The following is a 25,410-nucleotide window of genomic DNA, read 5'->3' on the forward strand; positions in this document are numbered from 1 at the left end:
TTTATGCAATTGGAGAAGCATGATGTTATTTAATTTTAATTATTATGTTATTTAAAATATGTCCCTACCACATTCTCTGATGATTTTTCACTGCCACAAAACATAGTACTATTAACCATAAAGTCACAAAACCCCAGACACAGCAAAGAAAACAGTTAAAAGAGCATTCAGCCTAACAGATTTAATATAATAGAACAGTTGCTTTAACATCCATCAAAATCATGCAATTATTATACAAAAAAGCATCATCAGCAATTAAAACAAATGACAATTATTAAAGTGCCTTACAAAACAAAATAACGTTTTTAATTTGGTACCAACTAGAATTCTGCCAGACTCAGCCTCGGGCTAACTGACAGGGGAAGGAAATTCCACAAAAAAGACATCCTGACCAACAGGCCATGTTCCTCAGGGGTACCCCTTCCATAGGTGTCATGAGGGACGAGCTGGAGGGGGCTCAAAGCCTGGGTGCAACTTCTCTGTATCATGTGGAGAGCGTGTTCAACCGCCAGCCCCCTTTCTCTCCCCAGGAGTAAGGAGCTGGAGCATTGCACCCCTACCGACTCCTCCTCCTGCACCCTGTCCTCCCTACCTCCACTGCTGCCAGTTGCTTTACAATTAACCTTAACTTACTACCAGGCAAGTGAGAGACCCATCAGCTGAGAAGAGACTGGGGGCAGGGGCTGGCCAGGGAAGCTACTCCTTCTGTGGTCTCGTCCCTACCCCCAGTCCCCCTCTGGCTGCTGCCTGCCAGGAAGTAAAGTAAGCTTAATTTTAAAGCAACACAGGCTTTTTTATTTTTGTGGGGGAGAAGGAGTGGAGTAAATTGACCCACATTCCCCCCTGCTGCCCCCCAAAAACTCCTGCGTTGCTTTTAAATAAAGTTTACTTAACTTCCTTGCGAGGGGTGGCCGGAGGCGAGGGGTGGCCGGAGGCCATCCCTTGCCTGTTCCCACCTCCAGTATGTTCCCAGCCACAATGTGCTTGCCTGGAAGAAAAATAAGCTTAATTTTAAAACAAATTTTAATTTTAAAGTGGGGGCAACAGGGGGGACATGGGCAACGTTCCTCCCACATCCCACTGCTGCCACTGAAGCTCTCTCTTCCCCCTTTCTTTCTCTTCCCCTTCCCCTTTCCTCTCTTTCTTTCCCCTTCCCTTCTCTCTCTCATTACACTTCCTTTCTCTTCCCTGTTTCTATCCATTTCCCCCATTTCTCTCTCTTCCCCTATTTCTCCTTTCCCGCTTTCCCTCTCTTCCCACTCTCTCTACCTCCTTCCCTCTCTCCCTTCCTTTCTTCCCATGATTACAGTGTGTTTGTCTTTCCCTCCCACCCTTTTAGTTAACACAAGGATTGCTTGGTGCTCCCCCCCCCCCGCACAAATTCACTGTCCCACTGCAGCAAGTATGGGCAGGGTGTGTGTGTGCAATTTCAGTGCTAGCCCCAGTGCCACTTTCTGTAGCTATGCCACGACTACCTCCGAAGGTGGGGTGACACAACGCAGAGACTGAAAAATGAAACTCTTAGGCAGTAGTCAAGATACCCAGGTCATAAGCTGTTTTAGCACCTTCAATTAGGCCTGAACAGGCAGCCAGTTAAGTTCTCATTAACAGCAGACAGCAATACCGCTGCTTCATTTTGAATTAATCAAAGGTGCTGAACCATCTTCAAAGGCAGTTCCAAGCTGAGCCATTACAATAATATAACAATCAGATGTAATCCCAGCTCCATTTTCATGTTTAGGTCAAAATCCCCTCAATAGTTTTCCATGGCAGCATGCTGAACATCCTTGCAAGTGGGTACAAAGAGTTATCACTCCCAATCTGAACACCTCTGTCAAAATCAAATCAAGGATTACTGAAAACAGCTCATTGACCTTCTGTGGGTAAGACACCCTGGCTGATTATGCAGAGAACACTAGCCTCGGGACTCTTCTCTGCACAGGGGGCTTGCAGAGGGCTCTCCTCATGTTTCTCTATTTACATGTGAGGAGGCAGTCCGGTGCCTGCCCTGCAGCTGCGTGCTGAAAATGCCCTCCTAATCATTGGGGAGAGCAGAAGCAGAGTGGGGGAGGTGGGAGTGGAGCCAGAAAGAGATCCTACTCATGCTGTTACTTTGTAAAAGCCAACTCTCTGTTATTACTATATTGATGTATTGATACAGGCATTTAGAAAAGAGGGAAGGAGTTGGCAATGAGCGGGATGAGTGCAAATCAGTGCAAGGGTGTGGGGAAGTGAGAATAGGTGAGTTGGCTGTGAGCTGTGCCCACTGGCAAATCTGGCTGTGAAGCAAAATTAAATTTGTGCAAAAAGTAGTCTCGCTTGCCATGGGCTTGAATAGAAAGGGAAAGTGGGGCTTGAGGAAATATGTTTGTACAAGAAATTTTTTGGTGATATACATTTGCACCCATCATGAAGCAGATGCCTTGTGCATAATCAGCCTCTGATCTCTTTCACCAATAGCAAGTAAAGATTTGATGTGGCCAGCAGCAATATGCAAACAAACCCAAGGGGAAATTTTCCCAAAACACAACACTCAGGCTACACAGTCATATGGATAACAACAAACATGAATATATTATCAAATAAGAGTGCAACCATCCACAAATGCAAAAGAAAAATACACAATTCTTTACCAGGAATTAAAATTGCTGACTGATCTCACTCAAATACATGGCAATAGTAAATGTCTTGAAGGTCCATAATGGAGGTGGTGACATTCAGCAAATCCTTCACATAAATAAGACAGGTATACCCACGTACTTGAGTTTTGTGGAATTAAATCCACTTCCTCAGCAGCGTATTTCTGTCTTGGCCACAGCTTGTTTTTAGATCCCCATCTTCTGGTATTCTAGTCCCGCCCCTCCATAGTCTCCTCCTTTATTTGATAATAAACAGGTAGATGGGCATTGAACAGTCCTTTTATTTAAGGTGTTTGTAAGAACTAGTCTAGCCTCCTTGTGGAGTATGTTGGTATATATGGCCCCCACATCAAGAGTCATTAATATAGATCCCTCTGGATATTTAAATCCTTCAACTTTACTGATAAAGTCCCTTGTATCTTTAATGTATGATTTGATTTACATGAAAAAGGGCTGTAGGAAAGAATCTAGGAATTTGGACAAAGGTTTCAAGGCAGAGCCTAACCCAGAATAATAGGTGCCCAGGAGGTAGAAACTCTGGTTTATGAATCTTAGGGACAATGTATATACCTATTTCCTAATGGAACTTGCAGACATCATAATGGAGAAAAATTATTTCAGATTTTATGTTCGATTTTATTACCAAATAAAGGGTGTGGCTATGGGAGGGCTGCCACAAGCATAGCAAATCTGTTTATGGAAGATCAAGAAATCAAATTTATTTGTAACCCCTTACAGTGGCGTAGTGCCAAGGAGGTGGGGGTGCATGTGATGCACTGGGCACACCCCAGTGTGGGGGCATGGTGGAAGTGTTCTGGGGTGGGTGGGGGCAGGCACGTGGCAGGGGCGCAGGCGCACGCATGCTCTGGGCACAGTTCCCCCTCACTCCGGACCTGACCGTTTGAAATCTTTTGGGGAAAAAATGAAGCCTTTTACAAGTGTTACAAAGCCAATGTTTTCACAGTATTCATTGATGGGACTTTAGTTCAACCATTTATAGATTGCCTAAACTGTATCCATCTCAGTATTAACTTTACCTACACTGTACATACTGAAAAAAATCAACAGTCTACTCTATGTTACTTTAAAAGAGGAACTTGCAATTAAACCGTATGTAAAACCCAAGGATAAGAATAATGCTTCCAAAGAGTTCCATATGCTTCCAAGTGGCAGCAGTTCCTATGCCTCCTCTATTTCCTCACAGTACTGTCTGATAAGGGCATCAGGGGCCTTCCTTCAGGCAGCAGTACTCAGGTAAGAACGCCGGCAAATACTACCAACAATCTACCGCTGCCACCATTCCATTGACATGTTTTCCTCTTACTATTACCCTAATATCCAATAACCAATCTTCTCCAAGCTTGAGTAGTTTGCTGAAAAACATATAACTTCTCTCAGAGACAAACTGACAGGCAGATGGAATATGCAAGGAACCTACCAGTATGGAATACGTAGGTTCATAGAATGTCACAGGATAGGATTTTGTTTTTCTTCAAGAGCAATCAGCTCTCGTGTGTGAAATAAACTAAGTACTAAAATCACCTGCCTCCCAGTCTCATCTGTATGATGATCAGGAGAAAGTCCATATATTTGGTGGTCTCAAGTACTCAGGGAGAATAAGGGCCTTCACAGGTGATCCAATAAACTTGCATTTTGAAGCACTAATGTGCAAATAAAGTCTGTACGCTGGGATGACTGCAGGGTGAGTGTGATAAATTAAAGGACGTTGCTAAAATGTAACTAAGCAAAGCCAACCTGAATGTAAAGAGTCTACTACAGAGGCATAAGTTAACTGGAGGAGAGAGTACCTGTTAATCAGTGGGTGATTAATTTGAACAAAAAAGACAGTAGGAGGAGAGTTTTGGAAAGGCAGAGGTTGAGTGAACAACTCTGTACTCTTGGTTGAAAGCTTTGCTTTCTGAAGGGTCATAGACAGACATGGCTGGTCTGATCTGTGTTCTCTCATCTGTGTTCTCTCAATTTAACACAGACACACACAGGAATATTGATTATCTTTGGGTGAAATATGCTGAAAGGGGAGAGGAGATAAGGCTTCTAATTCAGTCAGTACCCAAAGAGGGAAGGGATTCTTTTGAGGGTCAGAAGGGAAAATGCTGATCATAATCCATGTGAATAGGAAATAATCTTCTGATAGATTGTCCTTAGTCTGTTAGATCAAACTGCTAAGATTTTACTCAGGGTAAAGGTATTCACTAGAGCTATCTATAGGTGATAGAGTTCTGATAACTCTACCATCAGAAGATGCAAAGATCTAACTGGAATTATAAATTCCTAAGTAAACTGATCGCATTTAAAAGCATTCTGTATTTTAAGTCACTTGTAACATCTTGCTAAAGACTGAGAAATGTGTCCACATATTCTAATATGTCTATATTGAAACAGCAACATCACTCTGTAAATAACCACATAATATTGAAACTTACTTGTTTTCTCTTGGTGATGCTAAACAACTTGTTTAATACATTTTTCTAGATCCTTTTTTAAATATTCAAAAGCCTCTGATGCCAAATCATTTCTGGCAAGAAACAGAATGCAGAAATACAGAGACATTCTACAGCTCTCTTGGAAGGTCCTTATAACTGGGGGAGGGTGGGAATGCCCAATTTATTAAACAAATATAGCCTAAGAATGGGACCAGATTTTAATACCTTTAAAACATTACTCACATGCTATGCTTATAAAGTAAGGGCTACTCAGTTCCTGAGGGGACAGACTGATTGTCTTTCAGAGGGAAAAATTTCCTCAGTGTGTCAGAAAGTGTAGGGTTGTCGAAGGAGTAACATGGTAAGGGAAACAATTTTTCAATTATACCTTTTTCAAGTATGTGCTCAGGTGCTGGACATGGAGGAGAACACAGTTTAAAACTAAAAAGGTCAAGTTGTCATTACAAAATGGAGTGTTGCTGGAGGGGTAGCTTTTTTTTTTTTAATAAACAAAAGCAAGACTTGTTTGTTCCTCCTGGTGGAATGGTACATTAGGGAGCACTCTCTTGCTGCAACATTTTATATAAAAATTTATAAATAGTTTCAACATGTATTTTTCGAGTAGTTTCTATACCAACATGAGATTCAAGGCAGCTTGCAAACAATCAGTCCAACAATAGAAGAAAATCATAAAACACTTAAAGCAGCAATATAATACAACTGAAGAGCATCTTAACATCAGGCCAAAATATAATGGGTGATGATGAATAGAAGGGCGCCATTGATGTTATGGACAGTAGCCATTATTTTGCAGATCTTTTCCCACAAGAGTCTCATAAGAAGGGGAAAAGTTATCAAGATTCCCACCACAGCTTACTAGTAACTGCATTCATTGTATGTGTGTTTGTTTGGATTGTTTGGAAAGGTCCAGATGTAGAACCACTTATAAGTACCTTACACTCCAACAACTATGCTACTCCAGTACAACTCTTAGTATCATGGCACGGAAAATTTTTCTGTACACTGAATACTGAATTTGCTACACATAAGCTATTTTCACTTTGCCAATGATTCATCAAAATAGAAACCAAGCTGTGCCTGGGGTGCATATTTCGACAAATGTTGTTTTAATTTTGGATATGAATTTTGGGCAGGATATTGCTTTTAATATTCCAGCTTTTCAGGAGCGTTCTCACCAATTTGGGATTTGGGGGGAGGGTCCTGAAAATTTATAAACATTATTTTTGTCATTTCCTCCTTGTTCTCTACCCCAAGGTAGCAGGAGCAGGGAGGGAGGGAAAGACAGGAAGATGGCCCCAGAACTTACCATACCAGCAGCAGCCCTGCTGCAAGATTCTCTCCGCCATTGATAAACAGAGGCTGCACAGCTCGCCCAGCGGCTGGAAAATAAAGGACATGAATGCTCCTAAACTCCGATAGCTGCCACAGCTGCTATGTCCTCATCCACTACCATTTTTTTTAAAAAAATCAGCAGTTGAATAGCGTTATATTGATATAACAGTATAGCAACATGTGTATTAGATCCTCTGAACACCCCTTTTGTTGTAGAAATATGCCCTTTCCTTTGTATTTCTGTGAGGAAAGGGGCTATTTTTAAAAATTAAAGTTGGTGATGCACATATCACTATACTGTTAATCAATATAATGCTATTAAGTTGCTGATTATAAAAATCCCCTGGTGGTGGAGGGAATAGCCACTATGACAGGCAAACTCTGCATGAGGCCCACTAATCTGCTTGTCACTTGCTGGCTCTAAGGGGAAGGCTCTGCCTTTTTGAGTGCTTAGGGTGGGGAGAAGCCTCCAGTTGGAATAATGATGCCATGGTAACTCCAGAGTCAGTTCTATCCTTTCCTTTTAAAATGCAAAGGGCCATGAATGGAGGCCAGGTCTACCAGACTATTAGCTATTAGTCACAGTTTTTCTTTATTTCAAATTGGAAAAGAGATACTAACAGCCATTTCCCAGGTGGTTCCCTCTCTTTTCCTCCCTGGAAGCTGAAAACATCTGAAATTCTAGGAGATACATTTTTATTACTCCTGGAATTTCAGGAGTGCTTAGGGCCATTTGGGGGCATCTCCAAGCCAATCTGAAAAAGCTACAAAATTACACAATTCAGGTATAATTTTGGCTTGTATGCATACTCACAGTGGCAGAACACCAAACATTGAATAATTTTATTTATTTATTTACTTGATTTATATCCCATGCTTCTCCCCAATAGAGACATCTCCTCTATTTTATCCTTACAAAGAACCTTGTGAGGTAGGTTAGGATGAGAGTGTATGACAGGCCCAAGGTCACCCAGCAAACTTCCACAACAGAGTTGGACTTAAACCTGCATCCTAAGATTCTAGCCCAACTCTTGAACTAGTACATCACACTGGCTCTGAAATTTAGCAGCCTCATCCTGACATAAGCCATAATAAATCAAACAGAAGAACACAGATAATAAGAATGAACAGCAGTCTTCCACATATCTTGGAGTTCTAGTAGGACAGGTTGTGTGAGAAGACAGAAAAACTCTGGCCAAGAACCAACAGATTCAGTCCTTACCTTGGTCTCCACCTTGATAATGATTCTAGAAGGTTGGCAGACCCTGTGAAGTAGAAAACAAATCTAAATCAAATATGTGCCTATCAAAGGTATGCCTTGTAACAAGCTTGCTCTGGGTCTGCATGTTCTCACATACAGGTTGCATGCTTATCTGCATGTAAAAGTGTGTTCCTCTTTAGCAACACCACCTCAAGAAATAACAACTCATGTAAGCAGTGCCTTGGATAACCCTGGTAAAGCTGCCTCTGAACAAATACAAGTGGCAAAGTGTCCAATTCCTTCAGCTACCCCATGCATACACGCAGGGCCAGAGCAAGGGGGAACTGAGTCTGGGGCAAGCGTGCGCCCCACGTCCCTGCCGCACCCTCACCCGCCCCACAACACCTCGCCCCAGCGTGCACCCAGTGCATTGCGCACTCCCCGATCCCCTTAGTGATATGCCACAGCAATCGTGTTCTTATCCTACTATATAAAAGCCCACTGTATTTCGGATGACTCACTTTTTAAAGTGAAAGGCTCTGGGAGATGTAGTGCCATTTCTAGAGCAAAGAGAGGCTGACTGGACCACACCTCCCACAGTCCTTTGCTTTAACAACACAATCACCACAATATACACTCCCTTTCCACCCCCATGTAACGCAACTTTCTTTCATGGACGAAGCCTTGGCCACACTCAAATGCCCTTCCAAAAAGCACCCCCCATCTCCTCAGGTGGAAAATACCTGGGGCCAGGCCTGCTTGCAGTGGACATTCAGAGCTGTTGCTCTGGAGCCCTGTGGCTTGAAAGGAGACCATTAGAGGTCACATCTGCCAGGTCTCTTTGTTCTCTGCTACCCAGTGTGATGCCAGGTCTGCATATGAGGAAGGGGGTGTAACTGCCCTGAGGAGCACTGGGTGCCACCCACAACAAATAGGGGAGGTATGGGAATGTGTGGCCAGGCCTCCCCATTACCAGGGAGGAACGGACAGGGCTGGATTTAACTATAGGCTAGGCAGATTGAAGCCCAGGGTCTCAAACTCTAGTGGGTCCCTGGCCAAGGTGTATAATATTTTTGACACTGTCTCAGAGGCCTTTCTTACACATGCTGTAAAAATGCACTGTAGTCTGTAAACAACCCTGCGGTAATTTTCCTTGTGTAACTCTGAACCAACTTGGTGAGCTAAAGAGTTAGGATACTCCATATAAGGAAGAAAAGGCACAATCATCTCAGATTCACAGGAGGGCCTGAAGCTGCAAGTAGTTCACCTCAGAAGGACTCCAACCTTGCTATAAACTACATATTACTATTCTAGGTATGGGAATTTCTCATACTGATTGCTGGAAGCAGGGGTTTATGTTTATATTAATTGGCTATTAGCCTGTATTTTCCGTTTATTCCATGCTTCATTCCATGCACTGGACAGTCTTTAAATTTGGAGGGTTGTTCGACTATTGACTGCTGCTTTGATGCAGTGAATTGTTTTGGCATTATCAATGAAATGTATACCTTCTTTTCATCCTCCACAAAGAGATGAGAAGCTCTAACGTCACTGTTGTAATCTCAGTCAAAAGTGCCTGCATATTTGTCAGACACTAGATGGGAGGCACATGCAAACAACACAGAAGTTGTTTTGGAAAGTTGCAGTGCTATCACTGATGCCCTCAGTCATTTGTACTCTGATGTTAATGGGAAGGGTGGTATTAGGATTCAAGATAAGAATCTATTGCAGAAAATGCAAGAACTGGAATTTGTGTTTATGCGGCTTTTTTTGGACTTGTGCTAGGTCATTTTCAGAGGATCAGCAAAGTCATTCAGAAATCAGAACTGTTATTGAGTACTTGTGCAAGTTTGTACAGTTCACTTCAGGATTTTTAAACATAATTAGAGAAGATTTTGATGAGCTTGGCCAATAAGCAAAAGCCACCTTGCCAAATGTTAACTACAGAACTGTCACAAGGAGACAAATAGTAAAGAAATGGCAAGGAAATAATGGAAGTGGTTCTGATGTTTCAGATGAACTTTCTTCAAGAGATAACTTTAGGATTAAATCCTTTATTCCCAAACTAGATGCACTTGAAGCCAGTTTAAGAAGACGAGCTACTGTGCACAGTGATATTGCACATTTTTCCCTTTCTTCCTAAGCATTTAAGCAAGAAATTCAACAAGGTGTTGAACTGTTGATGGAAACATACCCAGAAGATGTTCACTTGAAACTTACTGATGAAATTTTGCACTTTCACTTATGGCAAAGCCATAGGTCTACAGAAGTGTACTCTGTCTCATACAGACCTTTATCAAATTATATACAAGGAAAAAATTCAGATGGCTTTCCGTAATGTGGAAGCAGTCTTTTTTTATTTTTACCTTTATTCAGATTTTAAAAATGTTACATTTAATCTAATCAATTAACATAGCCTTCAAAACAATTTATTATCACATTTCACAGAAATTGTAGTTGGACTTCACTTTAGCATATCAACAGCAAAGCAATCACATTCATGTATTACAATTTCTAACATCTTATATCCGGAGTATAACTTATCCAACATAACTAATCAATTAATTAATACAAGTTATCATGACCATATTCCCATATTGCCACCATTATAGTTCATTACAAATATTCTCACTAATCATAATAATATTTTTCACCCCTTTGTTACATATGATAAACTTATAAGTTCTTAATATAATGATGTACCAATACTACTTATCTTGATATGTATTTTCATCAGCGTACCATAGTTTGTCTAGTATGTCCTATTGGAGAATCATCTATACTGTTTTCTTTCTATATATTTTAGTTTCAGCCAGTTATTCCTCCCATAGTGCCCAATTATGTTTGTACAGCTCATCAGTTTGATTCTGTATCCAATGTGTCGTTCTATCCATCATATAAAATTGGTTCACTTTATCTAGTCAATCATCTAACGTTGGTAATTTTTCCGACTCCCATGCTTTTGCAAGAATTATTCTAGCCACTGCCATCAGATGAAAGAAGAGGTGTGCTTTTTCCTGTATTACATTGCTCTGGGAGAACACCGGTCCTAGTAAATAAGGCAAGGGCTGGAATGGGAATTGTATTCTGATAATTTTCAAGATCTGAGAATGAATCATCTGCCAATATTTATTTATTAATTTGCACTTCCACAATAAATGGTAAAAGTGCCTTCCTCTTTTTTACACTTCCAGCATAAAGACGAGCTATTCTTATTTATTTTCGACAATAATTTGGTGTAATATAACTTGAGATTATTTTCCCACAAATTCTTATTAGGAGTATATTTTTATATTCTTGTCCAATATTTGCAGTCTTGTGGCGATTTCTTAGCTTAATGGTCACCAACTGCTCAGGAGAGAGATCTTTTTCAAAACTCAAAAGAATTTAAAATGAATGAAGGGCCAGAATGTCTCAAGAGAGGTTGTCTGCACTGAGCATTCTTTGCATCGAATGTTACAAACTTAGACAAATTTTAATGAACTTCTGAATGATTTTGCTCGAAGGAAGACTAGAAAAAAACTTTTTTTAGTCTTAGTTATTTGATTATTGCAGTTTCTTTATTTCTTAATATGTATTTTAAAACCGATTGTTTAATTACAACATAAAGTAGGATCTAAAAGTGTCATGCTCTCATTGTCAGGTAGTCATGATCTTCTTATTAACGCTTCCCAGGCAATAAAATGTGTAAGCTGAAGCTTTTTTAAAAAGGATATAATAGCAAATTTACAATTTCATTTTCCAAAACATTCCTGCTTAGTTCACAAATGTTCCCGAAGTTCGGTTATGGCATAAGTTTTTTACAGAGTTAATTTTAACATTTATGCATTTTTCAATCACTACAAAATGGGCTTTACTGCTAGTCATATAAGAGCAGTCTCCAGCATGTCAGTAGGATTTGATGTCTACTTTCTTAAACAGAAATGAAGCTATACTGCTACAGATTAAATTAGAACACATGCATGGAAAATAGCTTTCTGGTCTAGCAGATACAGATCCGAGGTAAAGAAAATATAAATGTTTAACTAACTTTCTCTACAAGACAGTTATTTTAAATAAAGCAAAAACAGCCCCCAAATCCCCACTTCCCCTTTGCAGAGGACTTTGGATCCTAGCATAAATCACAGCATCCAGACAAAGAATTTGAACAAAAAGCAAAGGAAGACTCCTCTTTTAAAACTTTTGCCTGCTTTGGTGAACCACCCCAATCCCCAGTTAGGAATCCAACTTCTCATGGGAAATATTCCAAGCTCTCCCAGTCAGGTCAGCTGGCATGTAGCCCTATCTCCCTACCCTAATCAGTTTTTTTTATGACTGGCATTTATCTCCTCTGCTCCACATTTAATCCAAATAGCCTGTCTCCAGGGGAACAAGATCAATGTCATCTGACTCTTCTGGCCCATTTTATTATACCTTCTCATGCAAAAAATAAACAATTGCCATTTTTTCAGGTTACAAAATCATAACAGGCTCATCATTGAAACATCTTAACAACATAACAGGTCCCTGTCACTGCAACATGCATTCTATGGTAAGCAGAGGTACACCCTTATAAGCGAAATGAAGTCAATGGATGTAGAAAGGTATAAGGATGGTACTGTATGTTTTTCAGGGCTCAGTTCCACATTTTGCCTTCCTACAAGACTTCAGGAATTGCAACACTAGAAACCTGAAGTTGTAAATGGCAAATTAGTTCAAAATCACTGTGGAATATGTATTCAGCTTCTTCACTCTTTAGGAACGTTGACACAATGATCCAACGATGGTAGAACTGTACATTAGTTACACATTTTTCAAGGCAACTTGAGAAGCAGAGGTGGTTTGTTATTGCCATACTTTCCCTTCCAAGTAATGACCCTTCTCAACTTCCAAGATCTGACAAGATCAGGCTATACCATGTCACCTTCCCTTCCAAAAATACAGATTAAACTCCGCAATGTTATGCCCCCTTGGCTTCCTGGTCTACAGTACCCAACCCCTCTCCAAGGTCTCTGCCTCTTTGTTTTGAACTTCTCTCACTGATAACTCTCAGACACCTGTCTTTGGCTCGTTAATTCTATTTTTACTCATGGGAGTGGAACTTTTTGTTACTAACAATTCTGCTCCTCCATTAGTCCCAATGTCTGTGCATATTCTGCACCATCACAACAGTTCAGCCAATTGTTGTTGGACACTCCTCTGCCATGACACTAATGCAAAATAGATAGAAGTTAGTCAAATGTGATTTTCAGATACTCATTTGGTAGGCAAGTTTCAGGAATGTTTTTTGCCATACATGTTAGACTCCTGCTTAACTACTGACTCTATCCACTTGAGGCAGCCATCCTATAGTTCAGTGATGGCGAACCTTTTCGAGACCGAGTGCCCAAATTGCAACCCAAAACCCACTTATTTATCGCAAAGTGCCAACAAGGCAATTTAACCTGAATACTGACATTTTAGTTTAGAAAAAAACAGTTGGCTCTGAGGCGTGCGTTACTCAGGAGTAAGCTTGGTGGTAGTCGGTGGCTTTGCTTTGAAGCAACTGCGCAACTCTTCCAATGGGTGAATCACAACCCTAGGAGGGTTTACTCAGAAGCAAGCCCCATTACCAGCAACCGAGCTTACTCCCAGGTAAAGGATCACACTTTAGTTCAGTGCATGAAAATCAGTGGGGTTTAACAGCGCTTAACAGGGTTACCTACACTGCTTCCCCAAAACTCAGTCTTAGGTTTAATGCTAATAATCGAGCCCAAAGTAATCTGTTTGCGCGTGCCCACAGAGAGGGCTTCGAGTGCCACCTCTGGCATCCGTGCCATAGGTTCGCCACCACTGCTATAGTTGAATGCTCCAATTTGTGTCACAATTCCAAAGGTGCCTGTAGGCTTATAAAAGTTGGTGACCTCCTTCTCTAACCACTATATGTACTGAGTCTTCAGCAAAAATAGGTACAGAAAATTCAGATTATACAGTGAACTTATTCAGATTGGAATAAATTAGCTTAAAACACAGTAGAGTTGCTGCAATATAGCCCAGTTGCAGATTTTGAATTCTTCAGTTACCAGAATGTAGCCATTATTTAAGTTGCAGAATATTCATCCTTAGCTGTAGGGTGCAACCCTAAATCTGTGAGGAAATCTATAGTACAGGAACTCAAGCACCAAGCTCTCCTTCTTGGCTCTATTGAAACAATACTAATGGCAAAGTCTGCACTAATCCAAGGTCCCATGCCAGTCAGGGGAGTCAAAACAATGGATCATTTCCCCCTTAATCTGAGAACACATTGATGTTTGCAGGACAGATAATCAAACTTCTCTCTGTCCCCTGGCCCTTCTTGCTGAGGTTCTAGTGAACAGCCCTACATGTTCCTGAAACACATATCATAAAATGATAAAAGGTTTTCTTGTTCTGGGCCAGAAGTAGGGCAGAGGCAGAGCACAGCCCTGCCAGCTGGGGGACCAATCTTAGCAGAGCCAGAGATATTTCTTGCTGCTTTCAGCTCAATGTAATGTATTTGGCTTCTTTACATTCAGCACAACGTTTAGAGAAGATTATCTTCTGCTGGATATGAAAGGCTTATCATCCTCTTTGTTTTTTTTTAAAATAATTGCACTATGCCTTCTGAGGTGGGTTGACAACGGCCTAGGAAGCTTTCCAATCAGATAACTGTGGAGGTTCTAGGGAAACGCTGGCTTGGATTCCACCCACCAAAAATCTCCACTGAGTGTAACTTCTTCGCCTTCATCCTCCCATTGCAGTTTCAACTCCTTCTCCCATACTTCTCCAGGATCGGAATGGGGGAGTGGGAATCAGTGTGTATTGAACAAGGATGTAGGTAAGGGGCGGTTCTCGGGTTCAACCCCTCCATTGCATGTCCGAAGCTCCGCCCCCCCCTTTGTGGGTTTTTTGTATTTTAAAGTGTTGTTTCGGTTTTTGGCCTGCAGGGGGCACGTTTTTAGGCTAGTGGCACCAAAATTTCAGGCTATCGTCAGGTGACACTCTTGATGATACCAGCCAAGTTTGGTGAAGTTTGGTTCAGGGGGTCCAAAGTTATGGACCCTCAAAGGGGGTGCCCCATCCCCCATTGTTTCCAATGGGAACTAATAGTAGATGGGGCTACCCTTTTGAGGGTCCATATCTTTGGACCCCCGTAACCAAACTTCACTAAACCCAGGTGGTATCATCAGGAGAGTCTCCTGATGACACCACCCAGGTTTGGTGAAGGTTGGATCAGAGGGTCCAAAGTTATGGACTCCCAAAAGGGGTGCCCCATCCCCCATTGTTTCCAATGGGAGCTAATAGAAGATGCGGGCTACACCTTTGAAGGTCCATAACTTTGGACCCCCTGAACCAAACTAGGAAAGGCATCATGTTCAGGACCCTTCATACGAACAGTTTTGATGCCTCTGGGAAACTATCCAAATTTTAACTCAGCATAAACTGTAGTGGCTTTTTTTTTGCAACAAACGTTATAACAAGGCTATTCCCCTTGAATTATTACTATGTAAGAAGACAAACTGAGAGACTCATAGTGGGATCTAATGCCCCCCCCCCCCCAGCTTGCTGGTCTGTACACTTGCCAGCTTTTCCTTCTATGCTCTGTTTTAGAATAAAAGCAACTTTATGCCTAATAAATGTTTTGGATTTGGATTTGGAATAAAAGCAAACAGCTCACCACCAGCAGCCAGACACCAGAAGCCATCTAAGTTAAGATTACTACTGGTAAAAAGACTCAGGCACACACCCACTGCAAAATAAATTTAATAGGATATTTAAATATCATTGTTTTCCAGCATTTCACTGGGAAGAAACCAAACTGATTTGACTGAAATTTATTTTACTTACTTGGTTTTATAGCCCATTTTTCTCCCTAATCAAGAATTAAAACAGTTTACATCATGCTCCCCTCTTTTATTTTATTATCACAACTGCCCTGCGAGGTAGACTAGGCAAAGATTGTGTGACTGGCCCAGGATCACCCAGCAAGCTTCCATGACAGAATGGTGATTTGAATCAGTCTTGTAGATTCTAGCCCAACACTCTAACCACTACACCACAATTTAAATCAAATATTATCCATCATTGCTCTGCTGTCAACATAAGCCTGTTATGAGGGTAAAATGGTGCAGAATTATATTATAAGGCACTTTAGGTTCTCACTTGGAAGAAAAGTGGGATACAAATAAACAACCACACAGAACTATCTGGAATGTACTGACCTTCCCATACAATTTTTATGACTTTCTGTTTCGTCTGTGTCCCAAGAGAGAGACATGATTTCCTTTCTTCAATTTTTTTTGCCCTTCTCAAATCTCACAGTATATTCTTCATAACCATGAAAAACCTGTTAGGTGCTGAACCAACCTCTCCATCTGCTTTCCTCTTAGGGTACCCAGAAGAAGCAGGAAGTGGTGCATAACAGAAAATAATTAAAGCCCAAGGAACGGGTAACCTCATAGGTCAGTCCAAACCCATTAGTGCAGGGCATGTATTTATTTATGCCTCTCCCTCCCTTCTCTGGCTGAACTCTGCAGAAAATAATTATCAAAGCCCTTCATCTTTCTGAAGGATTAAAGCTGGTTAACTCAATTTTCAAAGCCTTTTGTTGTGTTGGTTTCCCCCAGGTTGCTGCACAAGGGGATTTTCACACAGACACTTATGCTGCTCTTATCGGGTTGCCTTCTGGAGGTAATTGGGTTTTGGAGACACCTGTTTAAAATCTGCAACTGAGCTTCTTAAACAAAATAACAAACTGGTGGAAAGGTAGTAGAGGATAAACGCCAACGTCAGCATCTGGATGATCTCTGCCTGCAACTCACGTCAGCATCTGGATGATCTCTGCCTGCAACTCAGAGACTGTCCTTTAAAGCAAAAAACCGAAGTCACTGATTAAAAATGATTGTGAAGGCAGACTGTCTGTGTTGCTGGTAAATGCAGGTAGGGAGCTCAGACACTGACAAGGGAAGCAATAGATCTCCATTGTTGCTATCAGAAATTCACTAACAAGAAAACCCTGTGGTTAGCCTGAGCTCATGTTGCTAATACACTAACATCCCAGCTTTCCCCCAGCACTGAATGGAAAGGAAATATAACAAAGGTTTGCTAGGTGCCGTGCGAAATACAGTTAAGGTATTCTTTATCATTGCTTTTCCTGTGACAAAATTACAAAAAAACAAAGATGGGTGATTTGGGATGAAAAAATCAAATGTACTTTTTTTTAAAAAAAAAAGGAGGAAAAGTTAAAATTTTTAAAAGTGCAGCTTCTTTTAAGTGCTATTCAGTCAGTTTGTTTCTGTAACATCCTTGTATTCTTCTTTATTCTTCTAGTTCTGCATCATTTTGAGAGCATCAAAAATTGGGGAAGAAGGAACAGACAGAAAAAAGGCCTATTCATAAAAAGGCAGGGCTGTCAAACTAAAGATTTTCATCTGCTTCCAGTTTTTAATCATTGCATTTATATAGAGTTTGAACCAATTTGAGGGAATCTTTTCAAGCAAACTTTTCTAATTCATATTTGATTACAAAAATTCTAATTTATAATTTCTTAATTTGTTCTCAAATTGTAGATACCCTTTTTAATCTAAGATGTAAACATATAAAATCTGGCAATTGTTTAACTTAATATTATCCTTCAAGTTTATAACAACACTTGGTGATCATGACTGAAATTCAAAAGTCAGATTCTAACTTTGAATTGCTGTGAACATTTTGAAGATCAGCAGTAGAAGCGATGATGCTCCATTTGACTTTGTATATTATGGCAGACCAGGTGACAAGGCTGCTATTGCTGCTTTTTAAATGTGTATATGTGTTTGTAGGAGCAGTCAAGTCTCAGGTGATTTATGGTGACCTGTAGGATTTTAAAGGCAAGAGACATTCAACAGTGGTTTTCCATTGCCTGCCTTTGTATCACAACCTTGGTAGTTCTTGGAGGTCACCCATCCAAATACTTGCCAGAGTCAACCCTGCTTAGCTTCTGAAATGTGATGAGATCTGGCTAGCCTTTCATTTGTAGCTAATGTAAAGCTGAAACTGACCAAAAACACTGTAAAGTCACACAGAATAAACTCAACAAAACCATTATATGTTTATTTGTAACATATGCTGAGTAGCATGCACTTAATTTAGCACTGTGCATTCTTTTGCTTTTTCAATAAGTTCCCCATCTGTTGCGAGAGATGCATAAACTCATGACTTCAGTCATCTTACCATTAGTGGGGGAAGGGGGCATGTATAATATTACATAGGAAGCAGGAACTACTCATGGCTTCTGTCACTGTTCCTCATCAGGGGCACTTTAGAACACCTGAAGCTTCTCCCAGAGGTGATGTCAGAAAGGGTCAGGTTATTTCCAAGGGGTGTCCATTTTGTGTATTAATTTTTGTGTAGCAAACTGTGCCCTGCAGGCAGGTGTGCTTAATTTGGCAAAGGAGGTGAATCATTCCCCATTTGTCTTCCAATTGCACTCTTGAGATTCCTTCATAGCCAAGCAGCCTAGAGGCAAAATATTAGTAAGTAGAAGATGCCAGTGCCACTTGGTCCTTTGTTCTTTGCTCTGCTGCTCGAGAAATGAGATGTGTGACAGCACCCTTGTTCTTCAAATGACCTCTGGGCTCCGCATTCACACTGCCTGCTGTGAGAGGGAATCATTACAGCAAGCTAATCTCAGTACTTAGCCATGCATGCGATCTGTGCTTTCTTTCCTTTCTCTCTTGAGAAGCAATCATTGACTTTCATCTTCCACTGCCTTTTGTTTACATAATCTCCATCACAAAGGCAGACTACGATGGAGTCTCCTCTCTGTCCTTTGCTCAAACAATGCAGGGGTCTAGGCAGTTCAGACTCTGTCTCTCCAACGTAATCTGCGCAAAAGGTAATTGTACAGATGCAACTGGACCAAGCTGTACTGCTTCCATTGTAGAGCTGAGTTTCTGGATTGCAGAGACATATGTGCAAAAGGGCGATGTATGAACAGTCTATAGTCAGAGTACCACACCTCAGTCCCCCTACAATTCAACTTTGCTAATAATAATTTCCTATGCAGACAACGGGTAAGTGTACTTTTTCCAAATGTGCTGTGTAGAGCTCATGATGTAGTCTGCAGAGCTCATGGTGGTTCTGGGTATGGTAGTCTGCAGAGTTCATGTTGATGGTTCAAATCAGTTGTGTGGGTCACTACAAGAAGCATATCCAACCCTCCAAATAGAGCCATTTAGATCTGCTGTCATTAATAAGCACTTCTAGCCTCACTATATAAGACACATGTAAAGTCATGCCTACAAATGAGGCAATTTGAAGCAATTGCCTCAAGTGGCAAATTGGCCTCAAGTGGCAGATTGGAATGCAATCTGAAGAGCAACAATTTTTGGGAACAAATATGCCATTCTTTAAATCAATATTTAAAAGTCCACCCAGATGTTATTTCCCTTTTTTGTATGAATAAAACTGCTTGTTGCAGCATCGATCAAGTGCCTCCAAGAGAGTGGCACAAGTTCAAGGTCATACCTTGCAGTTATCATGTAATGAGTGTTCCAGGATATGAGCACAAAAGACAGACATTTTGTGTCTAGGGAGCAGCACTGGTAGCCACTGCTACCAAAAAGGAGACCTGTGTAAAGGGAACGCACTTGCAAATCCCAGATCCTTGGTCCCAGGAATTTTTTAATGCCTGTGTATACAAAGGTGCGGTTTAGGTTTAACATTCTTCCAGAAGGAGAAAGAGAAAGATGCGACCCAGGGGTAGGCCTGCGTCTTCCAGATGCTCAGGAATCATTTCACTTCATCAGTTCCCGTCAGCATGGCCAATTGGCCATGCTGGCGGGGCTGATGGGAATTGTAGTTCCTGAACATCTGGAGAGCCGCAGGTTCCCTACCCCTGGTTTAACCTATATTATCTTTATTGATCTAACCAAAGATACAGAAGAGAAGTACAGAAAGTCAGAAAATTCTAGATGCAGAGGTAGGCACAAAACATTTGAGAATGTTGAGGAAGTTCTAAACTGTATTGCATCAGTTATGTACTCAGGGCTGTTCCAAAATACAGTAATAATGATAAGTCATGAAGTCCTAGTGTCCAGTTTTCTTTAGAACGTATTTGAAGATGTATTCCTCCCAGATGACCAGTACATGAAGTGCAGGAAGAAATATCCAGTGGGCAGAGAAGCTACACTAACATCCTGGAGGGAATATGAAATATCAGAAAATAGGTTGGGAGAGGGAAGATGGAAAGAGCAAAGGAACTGAGAGGTAAGGTGGTGAGGGGGACGACAGGTCATGGGTAAGGGGGTTAGGAAAGTCAGGAATGAGGAAAGAAGGGAGGATAAAGTTGAATATCTAAGGAAGGAAAGTGGAATGGATGATGCTAAGTGTAACGGGGACACTTACATTCAAGGCGAGGGAGAGATATTATCCCACCCACTAGCCACCAATTGTAACGGGGTCGCTTATATTCAAGGCGAGAGAGAGATATTATCCCACCACTACCCACCAATTGTAACGGGACGCAAGTGGCTCTACAATCAAGGTTCCTAACTAAACTGACCAGTGGGTTTTCCTTTGCCACCCAAAATATCCCAGGCTAGTGTTCAGGGATCTTCTTTTTTTTACTCTACTGCCACCACATTAAAGGGAAGGCCGAACTAGGGAATCCCAAAACTGTTGCTGGCTGCCAAATATATGCTGATCCGCTAACTCCTCACATTCACTCTTGGTCTGAGGGGGAATGTCCCTTCAGAGTCCCATATACAAAAAAAATGGAGGGAACTCCAGATTGTTGGGGATTCTAGCCACTCAGACAGGCACTCTTCTCCAACCTCTCACACACAAAATGCAGTGGCTGGCACGTTTGAGGTAATCTTGAACACAATGTGAATTAAATTTATTTTACAAAAAAAACTTTCAAAAGAAAGGCTTCTTTAAACTGGCTCAGAGAGGTACTCTAACACTTGATGGTTTCAGAGAGGTTCTTTTTCACTTAAAAAAGTTAAAGAGCTTCAGTTGTTATTTCTAGGCTTTCACACACATACACAGACACACGCAGGTGTCTCTCTTCATGAAAACAACTTGGCTTTTATACACTTTTGCTTTCCTCACAGACAGACACTACCAGTCCTTTCTGATCCACAACCCACTGAATACACACACACTGCCAGCCCAGTCTGTGCCCCTGTGAGAGACTTCTGGCATACAAAGCCTCCCTCTTCTCACACTACTCCCAAAACTGGTCTCTCACTGCCACTGGATCGGGCTTTTTTTCCAAGACTGGTGTTACATTAGGGCAGGACAGACTCCTTGTGGGTCTGGTCAGTGACTACTGACAAGCCTCTGGCCGGGCACTTCTCATTCTGCACCAAAAGCCAGTGCCTTCTCTTCCTCCTCACACAAGCTTCCTTCGGCTTTGAGAGGACGAGAGTCACTAGAATCCTGCCAGCTATCTGAGCTGGACCAGAATCCCTTTACACCAGAGACAGAGCTGAGACTTCACTCCACAGACTCTGCTCTCAACTGAACACGAGCTGTTCTCTTCAGAACTCTCCACAAAGAACTGTCCGACAGGCTCTCTCTGTCTTTCTGTTTATCTAGCAGGATTTTAGCGCCCTCTTACATTGGCCAGGTGCAACAGTGCCTTCCATCGACCAATCACCTTGCTTTTATTTAAATTAGGGCCCGTGGCCTTACTTTCACTGTCATCCAGGCCTCTTTAAGCAGGCCTGCTTCACACCAGCCCTTCAGGGTGGGGCTAATCTGTTACACTAAGCATGTTAAAAACACTGTTGTGGATCAAATGAAAAGTAATTAAAAAACAACAACAGTAAATACTCCCCCCTTGCCTGTTTTCCTTCTTTTACCTGAATAACATTTGGTTATATATATTATTTCACAGTTTCATCATTTATTTAACCACATCTTAATTCACTGATAATATTTTTCTATCTTCCAAAACTTTGCATTTGTCATAAATACTGTTACGTGATTAGTTTGCAATGATTTCTTATATTTGTGCATGTTCAGTGCAGTCAAGTCGCTTCTGACTCAAAGTGACCCTATGAATCAATGACCTCCCAAACATCCTATTGTTAACAGCTTTGCTCAGGTTTTGCAGACTGAGGGCTGTGGTTCCCTATATAGAGTCAATCCATCACATGCTGGGTTCTCCTCTTTTTCTGCTGCCTTCAACCTTTCCTAATATTATTGTCTTTTTCAGTGATTCTTGTCCTCATTTTGTGACCAAAATATGACAACCTCAGTTTAGTCATTTTGGCTTCTATGGACAGTTTGATGTAGATTTGATCTAGAACCCACTTATATGTGTTTTTTGGTGGTCCATGGTATCCGTAACTTTCTCTTACAGCACCCCATTTCAAAGGACTCTACCTTCTTCCTGTCAGCTTTCTTCATTGATCAGCTTTCATGTCCCTACATAGTAATAGAGAAGTAATAGATCCTGGTTGCCAGTGACACATCTTGACACCTAAGAATCTTTTCTAGCTCCTCCATGGCCAAATCCCCACTGGGAAATTCAATCTAGATAAAACCAAGTTCGAAAATAAACTGCACCTTTTCATCGAGATTCTCAACCTTAATTCCCCACCGCGAGCATATGTATCCAGTGAAGACATCTAGGGCTCATTCTCAGATCTGCCAAGAAATGTAACAATCCCCACTACCACGTGATCGGCTTGGCAGGTCTCTCCTGATTGGCTGGAGCTGCCTATGTTAAGCGTGGACTCTTCCTCCCCGCAAAAAAACATGCCTCACATTTCATGATATCAGAGTGTTTCAAAGCAAGCATCTCCTACCCGTGCTCTCTGGGTTGGTTATCGCGGCTCTCGTGTGTTCAGGAGAACCTCGCGACAGCGCAGGAGCCCAGCCTGTGCACCTCGATTGTTTGTAAGGCATTTGAATCATGCTCTACGGTGGGAAATTTGAACCAAGATCAGACCCCCGATTCTCCCCTCCAAACTGGATCGAAGACTTGTTTTTTTGGAAAAAGTAGCACTTTTAAGCAGGTTTGGCAAAGACACGGGTTAAGAGGGTCAATGAGCGCCAGAACTGGGATGAATCCTTGTTTGTCGAACAGGCAGCGGGGAGTTCTTCCTGAATCCTTGACATTTTGCGAGTATTATACAATTAATTGACCGTGGGGAATCGGCCCATGACTGCCTTTCCAAGTCTTAATCTTTTTCTGGTGTGTTGCTTGCAGTCTCCCTTTTGGTTGATAATGGAGTCAAGGAACAGAAAATCTCGAGTAATTTCAATTTCCTCATTGCCTGTCCTAAAGCTGCGTAATTCTGTCACAGTCATTATTTTTGTCTCCTTGATATTTAGTTGTAGTCCTGCTTTGGCATTTTCAACTTTAACTTTCAGCAGTAGTTGTTTCAAGCCTTCACTATTTTCTGCCAGTAATGCAGTATCATTGGCATATCTTATATTTACACATAATGAAAAATTGTGGCCTAAGGATGGTAAGAATCCACAGGTTCTGAAAAGAAAAGGGGAAGTCAAACCCTGTTTCCACTTTAAAACTGACTGTCCAGAAGCAAGTTTCAACTTGCTGGGTGAATGTACGTTGTGTGCAGGCAGTTGGGCATGTGATTGTGATATGGTGGTGGAGGATGCATTTTAGATTCTCTTTTGGGGGGAAAAAGAAGAGGATTACTCTTAATGCCTGGACACTGCAAGTGGGTCACTGTGTGCAATCATTGGCATTCACAGAACCCCATGCTATCTTCTTCTTGACAAGTGATCACATATTGTTAAGTGATCTCTTTACAAATCTACTGCTGCTTTTTAAAGGGGCTAGAGAGATGTGGGGGAATTTGGTAACAGAGCAAATACATTCCTGATCTGACATCACTTACTTCTATAGAATCACACTAATTGCTGAGTTAGTTTACTTGCATCCTTGGTTAATTCTGGCCTATGTTCCTTCTGGCTAATTTGTACTCCTGTGATAATTTCCTCCCTTACTATCACTGGGCACTTTCATTTCACTGCTTGAAAGTGTGACATAGTGAGTGCTATTAAATAGCATCACTGAGCAGATCGGGATGAGTCACTAGGAACTGCAGATCATCCACCACCAGTACTCTTCCCATCATGCAGACACCATGTGCTTCCCCAATTGCCCTTTTCCTAACCTGTTTAATAACCAGCTTACTGCAGAGTCCACATTCTAAGCAGTGGCAGATGGACCAGCAGAATCCAGGCCAAAGGGACCTTAAAAATTGGCCCATCAAAGATGTTCCAAAACTTGTTATTCAGAAAAGTAGATATATTTTTTGACATTCAGCTAACATATATGATCATTTTATTTGAAGTGGGAGGAATACAGTTTCTTTTTTTTTTTTTAAATTTCAATTTTTAATACCAGATAAAATCACTTAGTTTGTACATACAAACGAAACAACAACAAAAAAACCCACTAAATATAGTTGTACATACATTCACTTTGTAGGCAAACAGGTTATTTCTTGTAATTTCTAACTTAAGTCTCCCACCATGGGGTATATGTTTGCCGAGTAAGTAATAAACTTCTCTTCATTACTATCTTATGATCTACCAAAAATGCTTACGGAAAGTGTAACCAAAAGAGTTTCACATGTATAACAATTCACAATTAATAATGTAACATTATATATTAAATTCCACCAATTTGGTTCTGTCTTTGTAGAAAAAATTGTTTTAGGGGTGTCCATATCTTTTCTCTCTTCTTTGTATCTTCGTCCTGCAAAGATAGTGCAATACAGTCCATATCCATAAGAATATAGATTTTTTCTAGCCATTCTTCTAAAGTTGGAATCTTTTTTGATTTCCAATTGGCCGCAATTAATAGCCTTGCTGCCGCCGTCAGATAGGTAATGAGTTTAGAGTGTGATTGAAGTTCTTTTATATTGTACAACCCCAGCAGGTATAACCCTGGTTCCATCTTATATTGGAAATTTAGTATTTTTTGCATTTGGTTGTGGATTTTACACCAGAATCTCTTTATTTTTTTACAATGCCACCAAGAGTGGATAAAGGTACCTGTGTCTCTTTCACACTTCCAGCAGCTTGTTGGGTAAGTACTGTTTATTTTTGCTATAGTTACTGGGGTTAAATACCACCTATGTATCATCTTGTATACATTTTCAATTATATCAGTACTTAATATAGACACGTATGCTCTCTTCCAGACTGCTTCCCACTCGCTCAAGTCAATATTTCTGTCCAGATCTTTGGCCCAATGTAGCATGGTGGTTTTCACCAGTTCTTCTTCAGTTTCTATATCTATCAAATATATATAGATCCTCATTTCTATTAATTCTTTTATTACCCCAATTAAAAATCTCACAAATTTGGTAAGTTTCTATGATGGAAACCTGTATATTTTAGGGTCTTTTTGGAAACAGTCTTTGAGCCGCAGGCAGGTACATACCAATTACATATCTCCTCTTTTTATTTGAATATTAGTTCCTTTCTTTCAATTCTAGGTTCTCCTTTATCACCTCTAGTATTTCTCTTGTTCATGTTGGCCATACTGCACCTCTCGGCCAACCTTTCATATTTATAGCTTCCAGTCTTGACAACCATAGGGGTGTAGTTCTATATAGTAACCGTCTATATCTGTCCCACACTTTGATTAGTGCTTTCCTTACATAGTGTTGGTTGAATGTTCTATATTTTTTATTTTCCTCTGTTAACCAGAGTCTTTCATGCCAACCGTAGTCGAGGTCATGATTTTCCAAATTTAGGATATTAGTGTTTGTCAAATCAATCCAATCTTTTACCCAGGTTAGAATGTCCGCTACATAGT

At 40.9% G+C, this 25,410-nt stretch overlaps 1 protein-coding gene across 4 annotated transcripts in view; it reads right to left on the minus strand.

Moving 5' to 3' along the window:
* Positions 1-25,410, minus strand: part of CPLX2 (complexin 2) — a 167,529-nt gene that overhangs the window by 90,414 nt on the left and 51,705 nt on the right. For 3 of the 4 annotated variants that reach the window (XM_048488677.1, XM_048488676.1, XM_048488679.1), the window contains 2 exons: positions 7,659-7,701; positions 6,411-6,483 (listed from right to left, as the gene is read on the minus strand). Coding sequence is in view for 1 of the 4 variants with exons in the window: in XM_048488679.1 (XP_048344636.1) it covers positions 6,411-6,483; positions 7,659-7,701 (116 nt within the window). In the remaining 3 variants the exon portion in view is untranslated. The remainder of the gene's footprint in view (positions 1-6,410; positions 6,484-7,658; positions 7,702-25,410) is intronic. The other variant, XM_048488674.1, reaches the window with a different exon arrangement.

The sequence above is a fragment of the Sphaerodactylus townsendi genome, linkage group LG03, assembly GCF_021028975.2.
Source record: "Sphaerodactylus townsendi isolate TG3544 linkage group LG03, MPM_Stown_v2.3, whole genome shotgun sequence".
In the NCBI taxonomy this organism is placed as follows: Eukaryota; Metazoa; Chordata; class Lepidosauria; order Squamata; family Sphaerodactylidae; genus Sphaerodactylus; species Sphaerodactylus townsendi.